This window comes from Oculina patagonica, chromosome 11, assembly GCF_052425735.1.
Source record: "Oculina patagonica isolate OP01 chromosome 11, crgOcupat, whole genome shotgun sequence".
NCBI lineage: Eukaryota > Metazoa > Cnidaria > Anthozoa > Scleractinia > Oculinidae > Oculina > Oculina patagonica.
Genome location: NC_135768.1, coordinates 126,012 through 147,604, shown reverse-complemented (window position 1 = coordinate 147,604; position 21,593 = coordinate 126,012). Strand labels below are relative to the sequence as shown.

Below are 21,593 nucleotides of genomic sequence, written 5' to 3'. Positions count from 1 at the left end.
TCCAGTATTTGCCACCCAAGTTTTCCTAAACAGTGAACATGTACAAAAGAAAACTGTTTACTTTTTAGAAACTACTGTTTTTCCGTTATGCCTGATGCAACCTCTGTGAAAATTATTTACAATAGGGAAAGTGAAAATGAAAGTGTTGAGAAAAGTGCAAGTGTCAGTGTGCTAAATTTTGCCATATATGGTTGCTGAGAATGCATTAACAAAAAAATTATGTTGAACTTTGGTCAGTTTTTGAAATATTCATTTAATTCTCATTTTGTTTTGTTTTGGATCTAATCAAAAATTTGCAAAAGCAGAACATGACCAAAGATAAAATAAAACTAAGAGGAGTTATCAACTTTACAAATAAACTTTTAATGCAGGTTAAAAATATGGTACAACTTGTTTAAGAACAGCAACAATAATTTATCTTTTCACAGATTCCACTTGTATGCTTTTGACTGGCGAGTTTCACTTTTCATACTGTAACTATAAACAAAGAAAATTGTAAAAATAATGTACAGAGTAAGAAAAAAAAGACTTGTTAAGTAAATATAATTTAATTGTATCTAATAATTGTAATGAAGCAAAGACAATAAATGTTAACTGAATTTGCAATAAATTATTCTGATCGATACAAAGAGACTGTGTACTTTGTTCATTTAAACAAGCAGGAACCAGCTTTTTTTTCTCAGAATTTACATATTATGTACCTATAAAATCAGTGCTATTAATAGTGAACCTACCACTGCGGCTTTTGCGCTTCATTTTATATTGACAAAGAAAATTAATATTTTATTAGCATATCAAAGCAGTTTTACCTTTAGAAAATCAGTGAACAACAATAAACTAAATATTGGAAGTTACCAGTTTCCATTTCAGCAGATTAATCCATTCTTGCATTTCTTGCTCAGTGTCTGCATAAAGGAGAAACGTTCTATCTGGAAAAACTAAGCTGAAATAAAAACACAATATGATAACATTGGTTATCGGAGTAACTGGGTCTACAGCCAGTAAAATAATTGAAGAAAATGGAATGATCTATTAGATGGCAAGTTGAGTTGCTAAGTTGTTAGAGTTTATTGAGATCAAGATCAGTTTTCAATTGAGAGTAGTAAAACCAAAACCAAAGTAATTACTCTGACCAATCACAAAGGACACAGACAATCTAGTCAGCCAATCGAAACTCGAGGCAAATACATGTCGCAGGCACGAAGCGCGCAAAAACGTGCGTGAGCGAGTCAGGATTGGTTTTACTTCTGATTGGGTAAGAAAGTGGTGCAAGATTTTTTAACCAATCACTAAGCGTAGTAATGTAAAACCAAAGCAAACGCGAATTACTTTCAAATAACACTCAAGTGAAAACTGCTCTATTTGTGAACTGGATAGCCATCTCTTCCCATTATAAAGTTACCTGAAAGCATTTGGCTTTCCACATGTGTTATTTTTGGAGGCTTCTTCTGCCAGTCGAAGGTCAAGTACTTTTATAGGTTTTTTATCCTGTCAAAAATAAGTAAAATTATTTAGATAAAAAGTTTTTATTGAAATTGATCATTATAATTCTCTGTTGATACTTACCGGTATCTTGGTTGTTTCAGGTCCATTTAGATAAATCTGTATGTATTTGAAAGGGTCAGTGCATTTCAAGCAAAGCACTGATGGTTGGGTGTTAAAGATAAGTATGCATGAGATAATCACTTAAGAGAAAACAAATAAATTTTTTTACAGGTGCAAAGAAAATTCCAACTTTTCCAGGTTGCCTTCAGGCATGCAAGTTGGAACCATCTTGTGTTAGTCCAAAGGCCTTTCTTGGAAGCCTTAATAATTAATCTGCCAACAAAAGGGCCAAAAATGTAACTAAAAAAATCACTAGCCCAACTGAAAAATCCACTAGCCCAGAGTGTTGGACAGGAATTTCTTTGCATGCTGCCCAGTGTGCGGTCTACTGGGTATTTTAAGACGAACATGTACTTACCCCTCGTTCATTATAGTATTGAAGGGTGTTTCTGTTTGTGACAAACCATCGTCTCTTCCAGTTCTAAGATGCAAGTGAAATCAAATCAATCAACAATTTTCTTTCATTTCAAACAAATTTACACAATAATAGAAACACCAGGACTATTTTCTCTCTGACTGGCCAGGGCCGTACCTAGGATTTTTTGCCTGCGGGGGCAAGTTTTTCTGACGGGGACAACTGGATTTTTTTAGTTTGTTTTACTTTTTTTCTCAGTTTTTTTAGTTTTTCTGGCGGGGGCAACTGCCCCCCTTGCCCCCTGCTAGGTACGGCCCTGCTGGCAGGCCTTGTTGATTATTCCATTACCTTATGAATAGCTCCTTGTTTGGTAAGAAAACCTTCTTTAGATGCAACCTGTCAACCATGAACAACAAATTTAAATTAGTATTTAAATAAGATGTTATTTTTGCAAGTGCTTACAGTTATTTATAGTTGAGCTCCCCAGCGGCAACAGGGCGGAGCCCCATAACCATGAAAAAAGGACAATCATGCATGCATAGAAATAGGAAAACCAAGCATTTGATGGTCATCAAGGCTCCTGGCATTGCTCGTGGGTGTTTTACATGAAGGGCAAAATATAGAATAACCAGGGAGCTCCGCTTTTAGGCTTGGCTAAATCTATTTAATATAAATTATACAACTAGGGTGAAGAATGGTCTGAGAATGTCACAAGTCTACTGACTAAAAGCCCTAAAGAACATTAAATGCATTTTGCAGTATACTTATCTATAGTTGCAGTTGTTAATTAAATTCCAAAAAAGGAAGGCAGTGCTACTCACAGACCAGTCGATATCTTTTGGTTCCTCTTCATGGGAGTCTGTAGAACATTTATAGGAGCTCCCACAGACTGCATGTCTGCTGATATCATCATACACTGATGGTTCATCAACTTTGGAAGGATAGGGGTATGCAAGAGTGATAGGTTGACCTGATGAGAAAATGGTACAAGAAATTTATTATTATAGTCTCACATAACTGCATTTCTTTGTGTTTTCAAGGGTAATTAATTTGTTCAAGGGTCTAAGGTAAATCACAACTTATTTTTGGTAGTACCTGTACTGTCAATGGAAATTGTGTTATTTTTAAGAGTCACAAATAGAATGTGTTAACCTTGGAGGTGATAAATGTTAGAAAATAGAATAGATTACCCTGCAAGACAGAGATTTAATCTCGTTCCCGGATCTTTTGAGGATGAAGCCGAAGGCATCAAAAGATCTGAAAATGGGATCAACAGAGATTCACTTTTTTTACGTATGTAAAGAGAAATCTCTGACTTGCAGGCAGGGTATAGATATGGATGCATTTTTAAGGCAGAGATTATTCTTGGTAGTTTATCAATAAATATGTCAATAAATATAATAAGAGACAAGTCGTCAAACCTGTTTCTCCTCCAATGATGGGATAATTTTGAAAATGCTCCACCAACTGCTCAACATTAAAAAATTCTCCTACTCCAAAGACAAACTTTTTATTATCAAAAACCAGTGGAAAGTGTTTTACAGAATCAAGGCTCCTGTCAAAATAAATTTAAAAAAAAGAAAGACACTGACATTGATAGCAACTAGTTTAAAAGGCACATAACAAGCAATGTGATGCCTGCTAAGAGAGTGAGATTATTCTAAACTGAGAATCATGGAGGGTCGCTGATTGGAGTACAACATGTATGTACTCAACTCAGACCCTGCATCGATCTGTGTTGTGCTCGCTTTTGTCATCAAGTGCTATGGAATTATTTAGGGTGAGTTTCATAACTTCTCTCTTATAAGCACTTAGTGAGCGACCCAAAGATATATGTGTGAACCTAACCCATATTATCTAAACCTGCAATTACAACCATTTGTTAATATCACCACCTACTTGACTGACACAGTATAATGTCCTGGGTTGCCTTTACTTGGTCTGATTAAATAACTTCCTTGGCAACCATAATGAAGCAGCAACACTTCAGCACTGTTCCTTGTCATATTATGATGGTACCATCTAAAAGAAAAAGGACATATAACTTCACTAGTTGTCAGGCAAAATTTGGATTTTGAAATTCCCTCCTTCGCCAAATTTCAATGATCTTCCTTGGATATATATTTCGTGGTAAAACACTGAACACAAGCTAGGACTCTAGACCAGCAAGAGTAAAAAATTTAATTACTGGGAGCAGGAGGAAAAAATCACACATAAGGAGGTAATACAGAAGCATTTTTGCATATATTTTCTTCTTTAATGTTGGTTAGATATATTGGCATCATAATAAAAAACTATTAAAATCCACATAATTCTTAGCAATAAAACCAATCCTTCCATAACTTGTAGATCTATACAATCAAGCTGTATAATTTACATCTAGGGATTTTGTTCAACAAAGAACTGAACAGTACTCATTAGGCATTCAAGTTATGTTTATTTACAATGAATTAAATATATTACAATATATCAAGTCCTGAGATATTGCTTACACATTTTAAAATATACCCTTGACCTCCTACCGGTAACATAAGCTTCCAAATCCAGAAATTAGCAGGAAGTTATTAATCTTTAAGTCATGTAAAACTACCGTACGTGATTTTGACTCACAACAACATCATTAATGAAAATCTAAGGGCCTCTTTAAAACAGCAAAATACTCCTGAAACTATAGTGTGGTTAATGGACAACTATATAATATACTTAGTAAATGCACAATACAAGACCATGCAGGCTTACATGTAATACAAGGGAAATTAATGCAAAATTAAACAATAAAAACAGCTTTGGTCTAAAAGTTAAGCGACAAACAACAAGAATTAACAACAACTTTGAATGAAACAACCATACACAGATCAGAAACTAGTTTAAGCTGACACAAGCAAAACCTAACCGTGCATTGAAACAAACTAAGCTCAATTGCCGGTAAGCTTAAATACAGTCTGTGTTGACCTGTATTTGGTTCATACAACGATAGATTGTCCTATTACAATAAATATAAGGTTTTACATGCTACATTATGTCTAAGATTTAAAATCAGCTAGAAAAGGTCAGTAAAATGACAAAAACTTACGGAATATCTTCAATTTTCTTCATTCTCGATGAGTCCATGTTTTGACGTTCGCGGTTCAATGGTGGCGGGAAGCCTGGAGCGGGCTATTTCCATATTTGGTGATTTCGTAACTACGGTGATTCTCAACAACAACTATCTGGGCGCCATCTTTGTAAATTTCGATGAAGTTTGATCTTTCATGTCAGGCTCGAAAGAGAGAGTAAAATGCAGATTACCACGAGAGAATAGTGATGCCTTTCTAATTTAGCTGGTGAGTTTATTGATCAATGTTGTTAAAGTGGAAGAATGGCTCGCGTACGCGGTAAAATTTTGACTTCTGAGCAGCTTACATGTTGTACATTGCATGTAGCTGAATTCATAATTGTAGATAGACATTTAACTTAATTGTCTGTTAACGTTGATAGGGTTGGATGTCTGCATCACGTTCACTGATTTGCAAATTTTCACGATTTACTTCACAAAGAGGTCTCCGCGTTCACTGACTTTTTATGTAGGCTCTTTCTGTTTGTTACTGGCATGTTTTGGAATCTGTGTTTTGATATGAAAACTGGATGATCATGTCATAATGCATACAGTGGGTTAATTTAACTTTCCAACTCTGCGCTGATGATTCACTTGCAAGCCAAATTATCACAGTTAATTAAAAAAAAAAAAACACACAAATACTAACCTTTCTCTAACCTAATAATTCTTTCTGCAGCTTGTAGTACATTGTTATAATGCCAGTTCAGACAGAGCGTTGCATCAATCATTTTGGAATAGAGGTGGCAGACAGTGTCACATGGCAGGGATGGGAGCCTGGTGGAGAATACACTCAACAAATTGTGCTTAAAAATGTGCAAATTAAAACACAGAAGCTTCAGTACAAGTAAGTAATAATTACTTATCTTTTATCTATTGTTGTGGATCAAATTATTTGATTCACAATAGATAAGAGCCCATAGACAGTGCACGCTCTTATTTCAGGAAATAGAAAAGGTGCTCCTTTGAGAAACAGTTAAGTTAACATTTAATTGCACCTTTCAATAAGTAATTTACATGTGAACTTGCAGGTTCAAAACCCAACTAACAATAATATTGCACATTTTTGTGCCGAGTGCAAAGCGCAGAAACAATGCTAAAACGCTAAAACTTTGGGTAAGTGCTTCATATAAGGCAAATTATGACATCATACTAACCAATTTGCACTGAGGTTTCCCATACGTGTCGGCGTACACAAAGTATTTTGCGGTATTCTTCTCTGGGTAGTAGTAATCAATAATCACTTGTTATTTCCTGGTATGCTGAAGTAAACAACCCATGACAACGTATAACAATGGGAACAAATTTAATTTGAGATAATTAAGGCATCAACTACGTCAAAAACGTCAACACAATGTGCTCTTGTGCTCTCTGTTAATGCATGCACGCTCAAGTTGAAGGTATTGTTAGCAGACACATATTGTCAAATAGCGCATACTTTACTTAGGTTGTGCTACAAATACGTCTACTCCAGATAGCTTTCCTAGATCACCTTGCACCTGTTAATTACTTCTATCCCTATTTCTTTGCTACACGGCTGAAGCTTGATGTTTTGACTCTTCCTCCACACCTCTAATCTACATAGATGCCAAGTTTATTGGTTGGTATGGAGTGAGAAATTGAATTGCCCCGAAGGGCAATAGTCAGACGTGACAGACCCAGAGGGCCGAACTTGTAGGGGGGTCTAGGGGTATGCTCCCCAAGAAAATTTTTAAAAATGTAAGTTGCAGAGAAGCAATTTCCTTCATTCTGGGCAAGCGTTTGTTGTTTTTAACCTCTTCTCCATTCGATTAGCGTTCATCTCTACCAAAGTAAAGCTGAAAGTATATCTCTTTATTTAAATTAATGAGACTTTTTCCTCAATTTGTAGTATTTTTAAAAAAAGCGTGATATTTTGTCTGAATGGCGTGGTTGCGTGAGATTGGGTCAAAAAGAGTGAGTCTCACGCCAAAAGCGTGAGACTTGGCATCTATGAATCTATGCCGAACTATATCCTAATAAATGTGTTGCTGTTGCCCTGCAATACAATAATGCATGAAGCTCGATTACCGAGCACTAGTTACACTGCTGTACACGGTGATTATGATGACAACTAATGGTCCCTAAAAAAGAGAAAGGAATAGATCAAATTCATATGCTATGTATTTATTTATATTTCTTATTTATTTTTTCAGGTCTCCATCAAGTAGATTTTTCACTACACTCTATCCTAAACCCATTGTTTTAAGCTCTGGGACCAGTTTTACGCTGCCTGTCACATTCAGACCTCTTGAAAAGGTATTAATAATTTTAATATTCTATGATAATCAAAGCTGTATAAAAATTATTTTTCCTTCCAAACAAAAATAAGTACACATATTAATATTATTGTTCCTCTTGTTATTTCTTTTCCAGGGGCAGTATGAAGACTGCATAGAATTTGAAACAAATGTAAGTTGCTGTGAACTGGCTGTTTTTGTCTAGTTTTGGGATGCCACAGCACTGCAGATATAACCTACAGCTCAAAGGGCAAGCTTTAATTTAAGTTTTTTTTTCAAGTCCAGTGTAGAGATATCATGTAGGAGGTGTGATTGCCTAATGTTTAGTGCGCCAAACTCCAGATTGAGTGGTCTGGGTTGGAGCCCTGGCCGGGGTCGTTGTGTTGTGTTCTTGGCTGGGCAAGACACTTTACTCTCATAGTGCCTCTCTCCACCCAGATGTATAAATGGGTACTGGTGAATTTAATGCTTGGGAGTAACCCTGCGACTGACTAGCATCCCATCCAGGGGGGGGGGGGGTATAAATACTTCTAGTTACTTCCTGCTGCTAAAACCGGGATAGACTAAGTCCAAAGAGCCCCCAGATTCTTGAAACAAGAATAAAAGGAAATGCAAGCAGAACAAAGCCTGAGAGTGATGTGGTTTTCAGAGTTTTAACTGAGTACATGTGTGTTCTGTTTCTATAGGAGGGAATTTTTTCAGTTCCCATGAGAGCTGTGCTGCCCAAGGCAGATATAGCAGTACCTGATTCTTTAAAGTTTGGCATGTGTGCAGTAAAGGACTGTGTTGATGTCACTTTTCACATCACAAACACCAGGTAAATACAGTACCGCTCAAATGTAAGTTGACAGTCCCTCGAGCCTCGATCCTCGAGACTTGATCCTCGAGCCTCGAGCCTCGAGACTCGATCCTCGAAACTCGAACATTTCGAGTTTCGAGTCTCGAGTCGAGAAAAATAATGAGCTTGTCGCTTGAATGATTCCTCGAGAATAAAATTGCTCAAGTGGGCCGCACTCTCGAGTGTTGTACTATGATCGAAGCCAGCGTGCTGGCTACTCATCTCTGCTGTAACAACGCGCGTTTGGTCGTTTAATATTTCGAACCGTCCCAAAAAGTTCGAAATAGGAGCTCGAAACCGTCGATAGTGAATGAATTGAGGGCAAATCGAACCAGAAGTAACCGAGTTGGAGTTAGCGCGGTCCCGCCGAATCAACATGGACAAATACAACCTGCGTTCAGGCGATCTTAGGACAAACATGAAGCGCGCGCGCGCACGTGTGCAATGTCACGCATACGATTGCTTGTGTTATGATTTAGGATACAAATATTAAACATTAAAGTTCACTCTGTCATTTAGTTTTCTTCTGAAAAACGCAGTTACGTGTGTATGAAAGAATCAAAATCGGATACTTGCGTGCGGCGTTGTGTTACATTTATTTACGCTAGAGTTTATTCGAAAGGTTTCAAATTACTTTTGACATATGCAAATTTTGCCAACTTTTCTAACTTCGCCGCTTTAAAAAAGCAAAATTTGTATAACTTCTCTAAAGCTGTAATAATAATTAACGCCATCATCTGTGTTATAAATGAAGACAAGTTTCATTCAAGAAGAATTTAGCTTTTAAGAATTTTATGCCAAATTCACAAAAAAATAAACACGCTCATTTCAAGCCAGACGCGATGGCGCGACACAAGTCTGTCTTGCCATTTATTGAGTTATTTTTTCAAAATAGCTCTTTAGTCGGCGCGATGTTCCGTGACTCAGTCAGTGGGTCAGTGGGTCAGTGAAGTATGTTTGTTTGTCACACCAATCAGATTTCAGGTACTATCAGAACCAATCAAATTGCAGTTTATAAAGGCAAAGTAATCTGACGAAATTATGTGTCGCAGCGTGTCGCAGTTCGTTTTCATTGAAAGATTAATTGGTGAGTTGTGAATTATCATGGATTTGAAACGTATTCGTAGTTTGCGAATCAAATTGTGAGCTTCGATACAAAATTCCCAACTTCGGCCCGAATTTATTAAATCCTTCTGTAGTTATGTTATCAAAAAGGGCTTTGCTACGCTAAACTGTTGGAAATTAATGTCATAAAAATAATAAACTTTTATTGTTAGCGAGCCGTAAACATGTTGTCTCGAACAAATTAGTCTTCCCTGTCGCGTCGCGTCGCGTCGGCTTCGATTAAAATCAATTTTACATATGGGTAAACCATCCAGTTTCATCCGGTTTACAAATGCAGAAGACTTGAAATTGAAGACAGTGAAGATTATGCCTCACAGAAATCGTTAAATATGTGTTTTCATACAAAAAAGTTAAAATTTGACCAAATTTCTACATGCATGATATTTATCTATCGGCAAATCACTTGCGTGATCGCTGATGCGAAACGTTGTCTTGCACTTCAAGCTACTTTCCTTGACAAGTTCTAAAATCTTCGAGTTCAGAAATCGCCATGACTTTCGAGCAACATGTCTTGTTTCTCCTCAACTACCAAACTTGGAAAGTTCAGTCGGGCCGAAGTCGGGAAGTTTGTATCGATGTTTGCAATTTGATTCGCAAACTCGCACCGTAATTGGCAACTTCATAACAAAGTTTCCAATTTCCCAAAAAACTTCGCAAAGCGGGCGGCCAAAGTAAAATGAAATCAACTGTAAAACATTTCGTTCAAACATTTAACATTTAACGTTTCGTTCAAACATTGAACCGGTACAAGTAACTTTACTGTTAAAAGCAACTACGATCGATAGCGAAAACAGAATAAGAGCGTGCCATTTCGTGACAACTTGATAACTCAATTAGTTCTTGTTTGTTGAATAGAATTTACGTTGTTGAACAGTTTTGACAGGAAACAAATACTCCAGGTGTACTGCGCATTAAAGAACTTTTCCGAAGAGAGTGGTTTTTTTATTTGATTCGTTTATTACTTCGCGGTTTATTAAAGTACTTTTCGTTCAATGTCTATGAAGACGTGGCTTTTTCGAGAAAAACAAGGGTATCGTGTTACGTTCGTTTTAAAAAAACAAAGGTATCACGTTACAAAAGTGAGAAAAACAACGGTATCATGTTACAGTGTTTGGCAAAAAGCCAAAAGTATTCCGTAACAAACAAAAGTAATCCGTTACGGTTGCTACAAAGCTAGCAACAAAATAACCGCTTTAAACACTGAATAAGAACGTGCCATTTTGTGACATTTTGACAATTGAATTAGTTTTGTTTTTTAATTAAATGATGAAAATTTCCGTATTAAATAAAACAGTTCTGATGTATCAAAATGCATGTAAAAATTATTTTGTTTGCAAGCAAACTTTGTGCAAAAAAGTGACTCCGTGGGGCGCCATCCACAAATAGCTCAACCCATGGCATAAACCATCCCAACAGGACAATCACCCAGTTTCACCCCAAGCCACCTCATAAATTGAAAAAATAACTCCTGCACGCTTAGCGTGCCTATGTTTTACGGAAGGCTTCACGGCTTCGATGTTTTTCACGTGGAATGTTTCGTTTGCCGTCTACAGAATTTTTACAACTCAAATTTAAGAACCGGTTTTATTTACGGAAACTCTTGTCTGAATTTCAGTAGCGACCAGAAAGAGACGTCTGAAATTCAGGCTTCTGAAACTTGTTTGCGTGATTTTGTCGGTGCTATTCTGCGGCTCAACTTACAATATTCGTCGCATTTTCATCGTTTCGCATCGAATGCTTCAGATGCTGAATTACAGAACATTTTGTGATAGAAATTAAATTTGTAGTTTTATTTGCGAAAACTCAGGATGAACTTGTAAACCAATAACTGAAATATCTTCGTGGTTGAAAACATGCACTTACGGCGGGTTGAACCGAAACTTGACAAGGGAGAGCACAAGTTTGAACTACAGGTTCTTGTCACGACCTTTTCTAACTTTAATTCGTCGATCACGGCTTTCAAGGAGGAGTTTGTGTCAGTACTTTCAGGTAAGTAAACGGAATTACGATCGGCGCGAATATATCGTACTGTCGAATGTTACATGTCGGGTTTATATTTCATGCGCTGAGGGTGGACGCGAAACACTTGTACATGAGGTGCGAGCGGCTTTTATTCTTTCCTCGAGAAATAAATCGTTTCCTCGAAAGCCTTTCGAGTTATGAATATTCGAGACCGCCTTGTTTCTCGAGACTCGAAACTCGATCCTCGAAACTCGAAACTCTCGAGGATCGAGTCTCGAGTCTCGAGGATCGAGTCGAGACTGTCAACTTACATTTGAGCGGTACTGTAGTTGAAAATTTCTACTCATCTTGTATTACAATGTATTGTTCCTAAAAGCAATATAGTGGAATAAGAGTTTATGTTATTTGCATATTTTGTTTTCAAATTTAACTAATGCTGCTGTACTGTCAACATCGCTATATCTTTTGCCAGCCACAAATTACATGTAAACGACTGTTTTCTTGTTTAATTCATCAGTGAACTGGTTACAAATTTCCAGTGGCAAGTGTTGGAGCCATTCTCCATTGTACCAGAAAGCGGCACTTTGGCTCCAAGGACATCATGCAGTATTAAAGCAACATTTTGCCCCAAGGTATGATCACAATGATCTTCTTTGCACCTGTCAAAGTGATAAAACGTTTCCTAGCTGCCTCTTCAACTAGTCCTTTATCAGACAGTGTTCTGCACAATCAGGACAAGAAAAAGGCCAGGTCCAATTGCCGGGGGCAAGTAAATTGTGCTCTTAGGCAAGTCAAAATAAAAGTTTGGTGGCCTGGTGGGCGAGTGAAAGTTGCCTCAGTAAGTTAGTCTTGTGAGTGTGAGTGATGGCAAGAAATGTTCAAGTGGGAGCAAGTGAAAGCTGAAATTTACTGGCCCACTGGACAAGTGGATTTCAATTTTTTTCCTGCCCTGAGTCTATGTTATCCTAGGTCACACAGGCCTCTTGCTAGGTTTTGTCAGGATTTCACTGCTTATTGTCAATTCTTTGTCACAAACTCTTATTCAAAAAGTTTTTCCTTACGGGCATGTAATATAATTGTTGTTGTCATTATGGGTGTTAGCATTGGTGTTAGCATTGGCCAGTCATAGAGCACTTTGCGGGGAAACTTTCAAATTTACAGAAACAAGATAGCAAGTTTTTTAATAATTATATCAAACAATGATTGGTGCTTTGCATACTCTTATTTTATATTTTCATGTCTTCACAGGCAGCATTGGTTTACGAAGCTACTGCAGTGTGCACATACAGTGCTGGGCAAAAGTCTCCTTTTACAAAGCATGTCAGAATTGAAGGAATAGGTAAGTGACTCACACACTTTAGTCACATCTTGTTGCAAGGCTGGTTGTATCATTCATTTGTTAACTGTACAATCATTCTTTTGCTAGGTAAATATCCCCATCTGGTGGCCAGTGTATCAGGACCTAAGAAAACGTCCTCCACAGAACTCTCAAACAAGGAAGAAGTGATTCTAAACTTTGGTGAAGTCCCAGTTCAAAGTACTGCTAACAGATGGATTGAGCTTCATAACTTCTCTCCAGTACGTATAGATCTAGATGTCATTTGTTCAATCTGACATATACAGTTGAATCCTGGTAACTCACACCCTCAATAACTCGAACCTCTGCTAACTCGGACCTTTTTTGATTCCCCTTCAAGTCATTCTCTTTCTGTCTTACTAGTTTTACCCTCAATAACTCGAACTCCCAATAATTCAAACCTTTTTCTATTTCCCTTGAAGGTTCGAGTTATTAGGATTCAACTGTACCCGGCCTGACCAATCGATCAAAATCGATGATCGGAAATCAATCAATCAATCGATATCAATCGATGATGGTTAGTTAATTGATATCGATTGGTATCGGCCAATCGATGACCAATCGATAGTCACAAATAAAATTTTCTTAATTACATCGATTGTCATCGATTTTCATCGATTGTCATCGACTGTTATCGATATCTTGCGGCTTACTTGGGCATCCCGAGAACAATTCTCCAGGATATCCGGAAATAGATATTTGCAATCCTAAATGACATGTCTGAAGTAGCAGATAGAGCCGGGGATAAAGCAACGGACGTTACACTTGTTATAAAGTGCGTGGTCAAAGGCTACTATGCTTGTGACTTCACCGTTAAAGTTGGTGAGGAGTTTGTGGCTAGGAGAAAACGGGGAGAGTGTGGGAACACGTTTAAAGCTACTAAGCCGCGTGGACAATTATCGACAATAATTTATTAGGCCAACTACAAACTGAGCTGGTTTCTCCTCTCTGGCCTTTTAATGCAGAGATTTTTTGTGTCAATTTTTTTGTTAAAATCCAGCTTCAAAGGATTTTTCTGTTTTTAATTCCCAGATTAAGTTTGTATTTTGTAGATTCTTATATTCTTATATTGTACCTGCATGTAACACAACTTTTGCTGATGTATTTCTCAAGTAATCTATACGCTAGTGTAAATCTTGCCCCATTTCTCATAATAACGTTGTTTTTGATGCATAACAGACAACAGTATATCACGAAAATGAATGAGCTATTGATCGCTTTTAAGAGCCACTGAGTTGATGTAATAACACCCATATTGAATCAAACCAAATAAAAAATGATCGATAAAAATTGATGGTTATCGATGATAATCGATGATAATCGATAACAGTCGATGAAAATCGATGAAATTAAAAGTCACAAAATTTTCCGCCATCGATTGGTCATCGATTTCCAATATCAATCGATTAATTGGCATCGATTATAATCGATTGGTATCGATTATCATCGATTATCGGTTTCATCGATTGGTAAGGCCGGGAACTGTAGCTTGTTACTTATTGAGCCTTAGTTAGCTTGGACTATAATACAGATTTCTTCCAAAGTGGACACATTCAGAAACAATTCTCTTACTGGTCTGTAGTCCTTTATGGGAGTAGTTCACTCTTGTCCCCAGAGGCCACAATCTTTGTCAGCACCGGGAATAAGGACCTAATAAAGGCCGTGTTCTTATTTAAAAGTCTTCAATTCACAGATTTCCACACAAATTTTATAGGCTGGAAATGAAAAAATTGAAACCAGCCAGAGGTCATTTTTTTTTGTGCTAACCAAAAACATTGTGGACCCTGGGGACCAGAATGGGAGCAGTTTTAGACCCCATATCAGGTCCAGAGTTTGGGCCAAGCTGTTATCAATGATAGATCTCCACTTTAAAGGTAATACATGAGTACTTGAAATCCTCAGTAATAATTGTTGCAATGAAACATTTCAATTGTTACATGATCTATATTAATTTGTACAAAAACTGAGGTTAACGTAGTAATTTTAATACTGACTAGGCTTTAACAATGCCCGATTCCCTCTATGGCGTGCGCCTGCAGGGAATCATGGTAGTTGTTTTCATCAAACCATGCACAAGACTTAGCAACGATGAATACAACTACTGTGATTCCCTGCAGGCGTGCACCATAGAGGGAATTGGCCATTGAGCTGTTGACTTTGATTGACAGGTAAATGCTCCATTCCAAGTGATACAGCCATCATCTGCTTCCAATATTGACACAGTATTCTCATGTTCACATTATCATGGAGTCGTCCCAGCAGAAAGCACTGTAAAAGTTAAGGTAACTACACTAGTTATGATGAAAAAATATAAATGTGTAGACCATATGGTGCAAATCCATATCATGAACAGTTGTTGTTCCTAGGCTCCAACATCTAGCCAAAAGCATTTTCTGTCAGTTAATCTTCCCTGTATGTGCACAGTAAGCTAATAACATGTGTGTGCGAGGGCTTGTTCTTTTCTTAGAAAAGCTGTCTAACCTGTTCTGCTTATTTGACCCTGCCACTGGTTTTTATTGGTGTCAGATGTTTGCAGAATGACTGGTTTATTTGCTTATAGAATTTAAACACTCCACAGTAAATGTTTAATTAAATGTGTTTTTTTTTAATTTGGCCATAAGAAACGTTAAAAAAACCACTATAAACTCAAAACCCATGAAAATCCCATTAATTTATTCATGGTAAATTCATGACATATTCAAAGCTTTTTCATGGGATTTTTCATGGGGTTTTTGCCATGAAAAAGGCATTAAAAAGGCATAAAAAAGGCATGAAAATCCTGCGAATATTTCCATATTCATGGCCCATGAAATCCCTCACATTACATGAAAGTCCTTTAAATACTCCTGAAAAAGCCATGAAAGTTCACTGAAGCAAGATACAGAATTTCATGGGTTTTTTATAGACCATGAAAATAAAGCCTGGTTTTTTCATGGTGTTGACTTTAATGGGCTTTTAATGGGTTCAAAAGTTTCATGGCCCATGAATATCCTTTGAATATGGAAATATTCATTGACCATGAAAATTTCTGATGGTTTTCATGGTGTTTTCATGATCAGACACCATCTGGTTCTCTGCATTTTTCATGGGGTAGGTAAAGGCCCAGAAGCACCATGAAAATGCCTTTAAAACAAATTTCACTTTTTTCATGGGTAAATCAAGCACACAAATACATGTAACATCAATTTGCCGTTAAACTTCCATAAATTATGAATCCTATAAAATGGAACTAAAATAGATACGAGAATGCCCTGTGCTACACAAAAAATATTATGAAGAAACAAAAACAAGCAACAATACAAAACTGCACCAAAATACAATGAATGAGTCACAAGCCATGCACAGACAGCTTTATGGTTAATTAACAGCTAATATATAGATTGGTGACTGATACCAAAAGATCAAGCAGCCCACATAAGATTTAAGACGAACAGAAACAATTTTGATTATTTATTTCACTGTTCTCACTAAATTTGCAGGATTTCTCATGTGACAAACATGTGCAGTGACTGCCATTGAAAGCCCTCAAATTTACAGTTGTTCAAGTTTCAAAGACTACATTTTCCTGCTAGATGTACATCCCACTTATGATTAAAAAGTCTCAAAGTACCGATCATCAGTCATGTTTGTGAATTGTTTTTCACTTAGCTTTTTAAAAATCATGACATTGCTCTGTTGGTGAATGTCTTCATCGAGCTTTTCTGCTGCAATACCTACAAAAGCACAAAGCAACATTCGATTAAAATCAGATCTTCTCTGGGCGTGGAATACACACTTTAAAAGCACAATTATTCATAACAGAAACATATTTTGAGATCGATTTCTATCACAAGTTTAGGTGCTATCATTTAAATAAGTTTCTAAAACAACTTTAAGCTTTAGCTCAAGCTTATTTATGAATAATTGCAAGAACAAAGCATACATTTATGCATGTATGCAGATCAACATCACACTGACTGCTGATTAATTCCGAGGGGATTGTTACAAAAACCTTTATCTAAACTATTACTTTTAAAAACCACACGATTCTTTCTACTCACATTCTCTTTTAGAGGTGAAAGATCTTGATTTTGTTGCTTTTAGAATCATTTCAAGAGGTATAGTTCTTCGGTTCTCAGTTCTTTCAACTGCCTTCGACCGTTGAAATCGCGCGCCTAAAAAGAGCCTTGCATCATGGGATAGATTAACTGGTTCTCAGGGCCTTCTCGTCCAAATCCAAGATGGCGGTGCGTGTAGCCGAATTTCACAAACACACTCGGCTTTTTACGCCATTTAATGGCGTTCTGTTGTCTGGAAAGTAGCCAGGAAACGTTTAAAGAAGCATATGATGGTTCCAAGCAATTTTACTAACGGATTTGGGACATTATTGACTTTTATTGAGAGAAAGATGAAGTATAGTCAAGTTGGAACTTGAGGAGTTCGAACGCTCCCGAACACTGTGGAGTGTGCTCCATGAAACTTATGTGGGATTCCATTGCAATATCTTTTCGCTCAACCTTGAGCATTCCAAACGGTAAACTGACTGCTTTGGAAATTATTTTGTGTGCATAAGGTATATCAGCAATAACAACGATGCGAGTTTCCCGCATGGTGGATTTTCAAGATCAAACTAAAAATTAATCAAGCGTACGTGCGATGCATATGTTGCTGTTTGAACATTGTTGATGGGAATGTAAGTATTTATAAATTAAGACCAGTAGAGTGTTAAGTGAAAGTTGTATTACACAATGAAACAGTTATGGTACCTTGAGGTTCTTGAATTTGTGCACTGTTCATAATTGTGCCTGAATTCAGTTTTGACCAGGTGTACAGGTACACAAGAGCTGACACAAAAGGCCAAACAAAAAACCACATGTGTACAGCTAAACAATGACTCCCAAACAAGAACAATGCAATGGTTATTCCCTTGTGCACTGGTACAAAAGGACATAGCCCAAAATTCTTTCCTGTTGATCTAAAAGTTTTAAACATCAACCAGTGCACATATAAAACATTTATAACTGATACCGCTACCAAAGGAATACATGTATGCTTCATGACATTGCATTTTTTGATATGTGAGAATCTGATGTTTAATAATGAACCATTAAAATTCTATTCATGATATTTATGATGGATATTCTTTAATTTCTAAGTTAGCAAACACTATTTTAATGGTGAATTAATGGCCATGAAACCATGTGATCATGGCTTATGAAACATTTTTATTTTAATAAGATCATAACAACACGAATGGCTAGGACAATAGTACAGGCTTGTGCTAATATTACTGCAAAGTGTAGTTTATAGCTTCTGATCACTAGTTTGAATCCAGAGATGGGATACCCAGATCCAGGCATTCACCCTTCTTGCGAGTACTTTGTGTACATTGAACTTTTCAAAGGAAGGTTAGTTCAGTCAAAGCCAATGTTAACTTTCTTTTTCTTTTGTCAATATTAGTGTCCCATTTATAATATTGTAGAAATTTAAAAGTATTTCCTGCTTAATTAAAATAGAATTTAGTTAGCAATATTATCAAGTGCACATAATTGTATATAAATTACATTGTTTTTGTTAAAAATTTTAACCTGTTCATTAATGAGGCTATGTCACACAATATTCTAGGCAACTTTGGCATTGACCAACTGTTCGCAGAATTGACTAACATATCACAATAACGGGTTTAAACTGTAGAAGAACTTACAAAAAAGCAAAAAGGGGCATGGATGGAAAAAATTCAAGAAGATTAAAACAGATTGTGGGTTAATTTGAAAAATGTCAGCGTGACCTTTTTCATGTTTATCTCGATTTGAATGAAAGTTTCATTTTCAATATACTGTATGCCAGAAATTCATTCATTCACACCAATTTCCTCTGCCAATTTAATTAAAGAAAATGAATAGAATTAACTGTAATACAGTGGCCTAGCCACTTTAAAACTCAACTATTGTCATTCATCTTGAATGTTCTTTAATTTTTAAGTAGGCCAACATTAATTTAATGAAAAATTCATAAACCATGAATTTTTTAATACATAATGGTTAATTCATGACCATAAAATTCTATGATCCAAAAGTTTACTTTCATGAGTCATGAAAATGTTTTTCATGAGCCATGAAATTGTAGAGTTTGAAAACTCTTCAATTTCATGGCTCATGAAAACATTTTTCATGAGTCATGAAATTGAACCTTCAATAAATGTTTTTTTTCATGGGTGATGAAAAATTGTGAAAATGGATTTCATGGCATGTTTTCATGGTGCATTGCTATTCAACATGATTTTCAAGGGAAATTCATGACCCATGAAAGTGCCAATTTTAACTTTCATGGGTCATGAAAAATATTTGCCATTTTTCCATAGGAATTTCATGGCCACAGATATGGCCATGAAAATCATTTTTGCGTCTTTCATGGGCCATGAAATCAATTTCATGACCTTTTCAAGGGATTTTAATGGCATTTTAATGGAATGGTGAGTTCATAGTGAACTGTCCTATTAGTAATGACTAGATTTGTCATTCTTGTACTACAGGTGTCGTTTACTCCTCAAAATCCTGGTCTGTATTCAGTGGATTATCTGGAAGTTATAGCTCTTGGGGCTACTAACTGTTCTGTCATAAGATGCACTGGAATTGGGAAAGGTAGGGATATTAATCACACATGTACAGTGGTTCATTATTTACAAGGTGGTGAACAATGTGATGTAGTTTATAAGGGAGCATGTAAGTTGATCATTTTAAAACTAATATACCTGCCAACTCTCACGCCTTGGGCGTGAGTCTCACACCTGCGAGTTGAAAACTTCAATCTCACGCCAACTCACGCTTACGAACCAATTTCCCACACCTAGTCGAAAAATGTGAGTTATTTCAACCACAAACGACACACTTTCCAAAAAAATGTAAACTCAAACCAATGTGAGAAACGAAAACTCCAGGTAAAATGAGTAAATGGCGATACTTTCCCCGAAATCTCAGAGTTTTGACAAAAAAAGCATTGGGAACGAGGTCGTGTTTAGCAAAACACGTCCACGCACGAGGATCGGGATATGTTCGGAACGTCTTTGGAATACTTCGGACGTCTTCGGAAAACTTCGGACATTGTTGTATCGTATTCGGAGATCCTGGCACTCTCAGGATAAAAATCTCACGCCTTTGACCCAGAAAAAGTTGGCAGGTGTAAAACTAAGCATGACACCATGCCTGTAACAACTGATGATCTCTTTTGGAACTTGTCCCCTGATAAATTCGAAGACATTAACACTGCTTTCATTTTCACATATATAAGCTTATCCATAATGTGTTCCTGTTTTCAGCATTGCCATTGTTATTGATCATTGTTTCCTAATTGTACGGTAAGATGTTCATTGTTATCCTATATTCTGCAGGCCCTGAAGTTGTCCTGGACTGTGACTACCTTGATATGGGAGTTGTCGAATCTGGCAAGTTTGCAGCTAAAAGTTTCAAGATTATAAACAATTCTGAAGTCCCTGCTGCCTTCCAGGTAAAGTACAGTTCTTTAGAATTCAGTAGTATGTGGCTCTTCCGTATGTGATATTTCATCTCTAGTGTCTATGTAAGTATCATTAAATTGAGAATGCCTGGGGGTGCATGCAGTGTTTAGTTACTTCTACAAGCAATTCACAAGGAGACAGTTAAAATATTATTTAATACTTGCCATACTATTATACTTATTAGCGACTTTAAGTAGAATAAAGTTGGATTTTGATTTTCACTGAATTGTGTTATAAATTTTTTAAAATATTTTTCAGTTCATGATTGACTGCAGTCAAAGTGTTTTCAAGTTGGAAACAACATGTGGCTTACTTCCTGGTAAAGGTTCCCAAACTGTTATTCTACGGTTTGCTCCAACAAAACCCATTAATTACTACAGGAGACTTACTTGTCTGGTCCAAAATCAGGTCAGTATTACGTAAGAGTTTTTGTTTTGTTTGAACTGTTTCTATTGCTAGTTTGTTGCATTTTTTTGCCTCTTTATTTCATTAATTTTGTGTTTTCTTTCAGAATCCTTTGTTTGTTGATCTGTTTGGAACTTGTCACACAGAACAAGTAAAGCCAGGTATTGGAAAGTTGTCATTACTGCCTGTTTGTAAATAAATATGCACTTGAACAGAGAGTGTGGTGTATTGCAAATACATCATATTGCTTGTCCTTCCTAGTAGACAATATTAAGTCAGGCTTTTTATTGTTCTTAACTTATTGAAAATTTATTCATTTAATAGCTGTTTTGGAGAAGAAGCATCTGGATAGATATCATACTCATGTCAGACGTGGATTCTCAAAAATTCCACCAGAGGTAAGTGTTCAGCTTCAAGTAAAAGCTTACTTTGATGTTGACTGTTCAGCATTTAGCTGCTTACAGTAAAGAAGATTTATTTAAATCCCCAAAGTACTTGTTTTATATGCCATATTCCAGAACCCCAAAGACATTGTTTTATGTGCAAGCCTCTACCCAAGCCTCTTTTGTGTACCCCATCCCAGGCCCACAAATTCATTGTTTTGTGTGCCCCCACCAACACCTCAGAATCATTGTTTTGATGTCCCTAAGCACCCAGATTTCCAAATTTATTGTTTTGTGTGTGCAGGCCCCTAGGCAGATGTCATGCAGGCCCAAATATTAAATGCTTTGACTTGTGTTTTGTTTAAGCAACTTAACGAAGATCTAAGAGCAAAGAAACTTCAGGTTGATGAGGATGGAGCATTAATGGCACTTGAGGTTTGTATTAGCAAAATGCAATGCTGGGTTTAATGTTTTTATATTTTCTTTTTATTTAGCATCAGCTTCATGCTACATTAAGCAACATTTTTATTTCATTTTATTTTTACCTTTCTTGTAGAACACATCATCAGGAGATGTGCTACCTTCAATGGCTGAGCTTTCACCCATGGAAGAGTTCTTCTGCCATGCATCAGTAGGAGAAACAGTAAGATATAGACTCAATTAAAAATAATTCTGATCTATGATAAACTACTGGAGTCTTGTGCTACTTTCTGTGTATA

General features: G+C 36.6%; 2 protein-coding genes across 4 annotated transcripts in view; one reads left to right on the top strand and one right to left on the bottom strand.

Annotated features, from left to right (window-relative positions):
- Nucleotides 1-740: 740 nt before the first annotated feature.
- LOC144630076 (dual adapter for phosphotyrosine and 3-phosphotyrosine and 3-phosphoinositide-like) lies at nt 741-5,194 on the bottom strand. The gene is made up of 8 exons (XM_078488357.1): nt 5,034-5,194; nt 3,860-3,982; nt 3,382-3,515; nt 2,782-2,930; nt 2,309-2,356; nt 1,964-2,026; nt 1,403-1,488; nt 741-943 (listed from the first exon to the last, which is right to left on the bottom strand). Exons 1-8 carry the CDS (start codon nt 5,069-5,071, stop codon nt 838-840), a joined length of 747 nt encoding a protein of 248 aa, XP_078344483.1. The 5' UTR covers nt 5,072-5,194; the 3' UTR covers nt 741-837.
- LOC144630073 (cilia- and flagella-associated protein 65-like) overlaps nt 5,163-21,593 on the top strand; it is a 31,552-nt gene continuing 15,121 nt past the window's right edge. Inside the window, exons 1-16 of one of the 3 annotated variants that reach the window (XM_078488353.1) lie at nt 5,163-5,283; nt 5,734-5,901; nt 7,229-7,331; nt 7,449-7,484; nt 7,999-8,129; nt 11,755-11,869; nt 12,486-12,576; nt 12,664-12,815; nt 14,763-14,876; nt 19,106-19,214; nt 19,961-20,076; nt 20,345-20,494; nt 20,598-20,652; nt 20,816-20,889; nt 21,241-21,309; nt 21,431-21,517. In XM_078488353.1, coding sequence (XP_078344479.1) covers nt 5,753-5,901; nt 7,229-7,331; nt 7,449-7,484; nt 7,999-8,129; nt 11,755-11,869; nt 12,486-12,576; nt 12,664-12,815; nt 14,763-14,876; nt 19,106-19,214; nt 19,961-20,076; nt 20,345-20,494; nt 20,598-20,652; nt 20,816-20,889; nt 21,241-21,309; nt 21,431-21,517 — 1,551 coding nt within the window. In that variant the 5' untranslated portion in view covers nt 5,163-5,283; nt 5,734-5,752. Of the gene's footprint in view, nt 5,284-5,733; nt 5,902-7,228; nt 7,332-7,448; nt 7,489-7,998; nt 8,130-11,754; nt 11,870-12,485; nt 12,577-12,663; nt 12,816-14,762; nt 14,877-19,105; nt 19,215-19,960; nt 20,077-20,344; nt 20,495-20,597; nt 20,653-20,815; nt 20,890-21,240; nt 21,310-21,430; nt 21,518-21,593 lie in introns of those variants that run through there. The other 2 variants (XM_078488352.1, XM_078488354.1) reach the window with 2 other exon arrangements.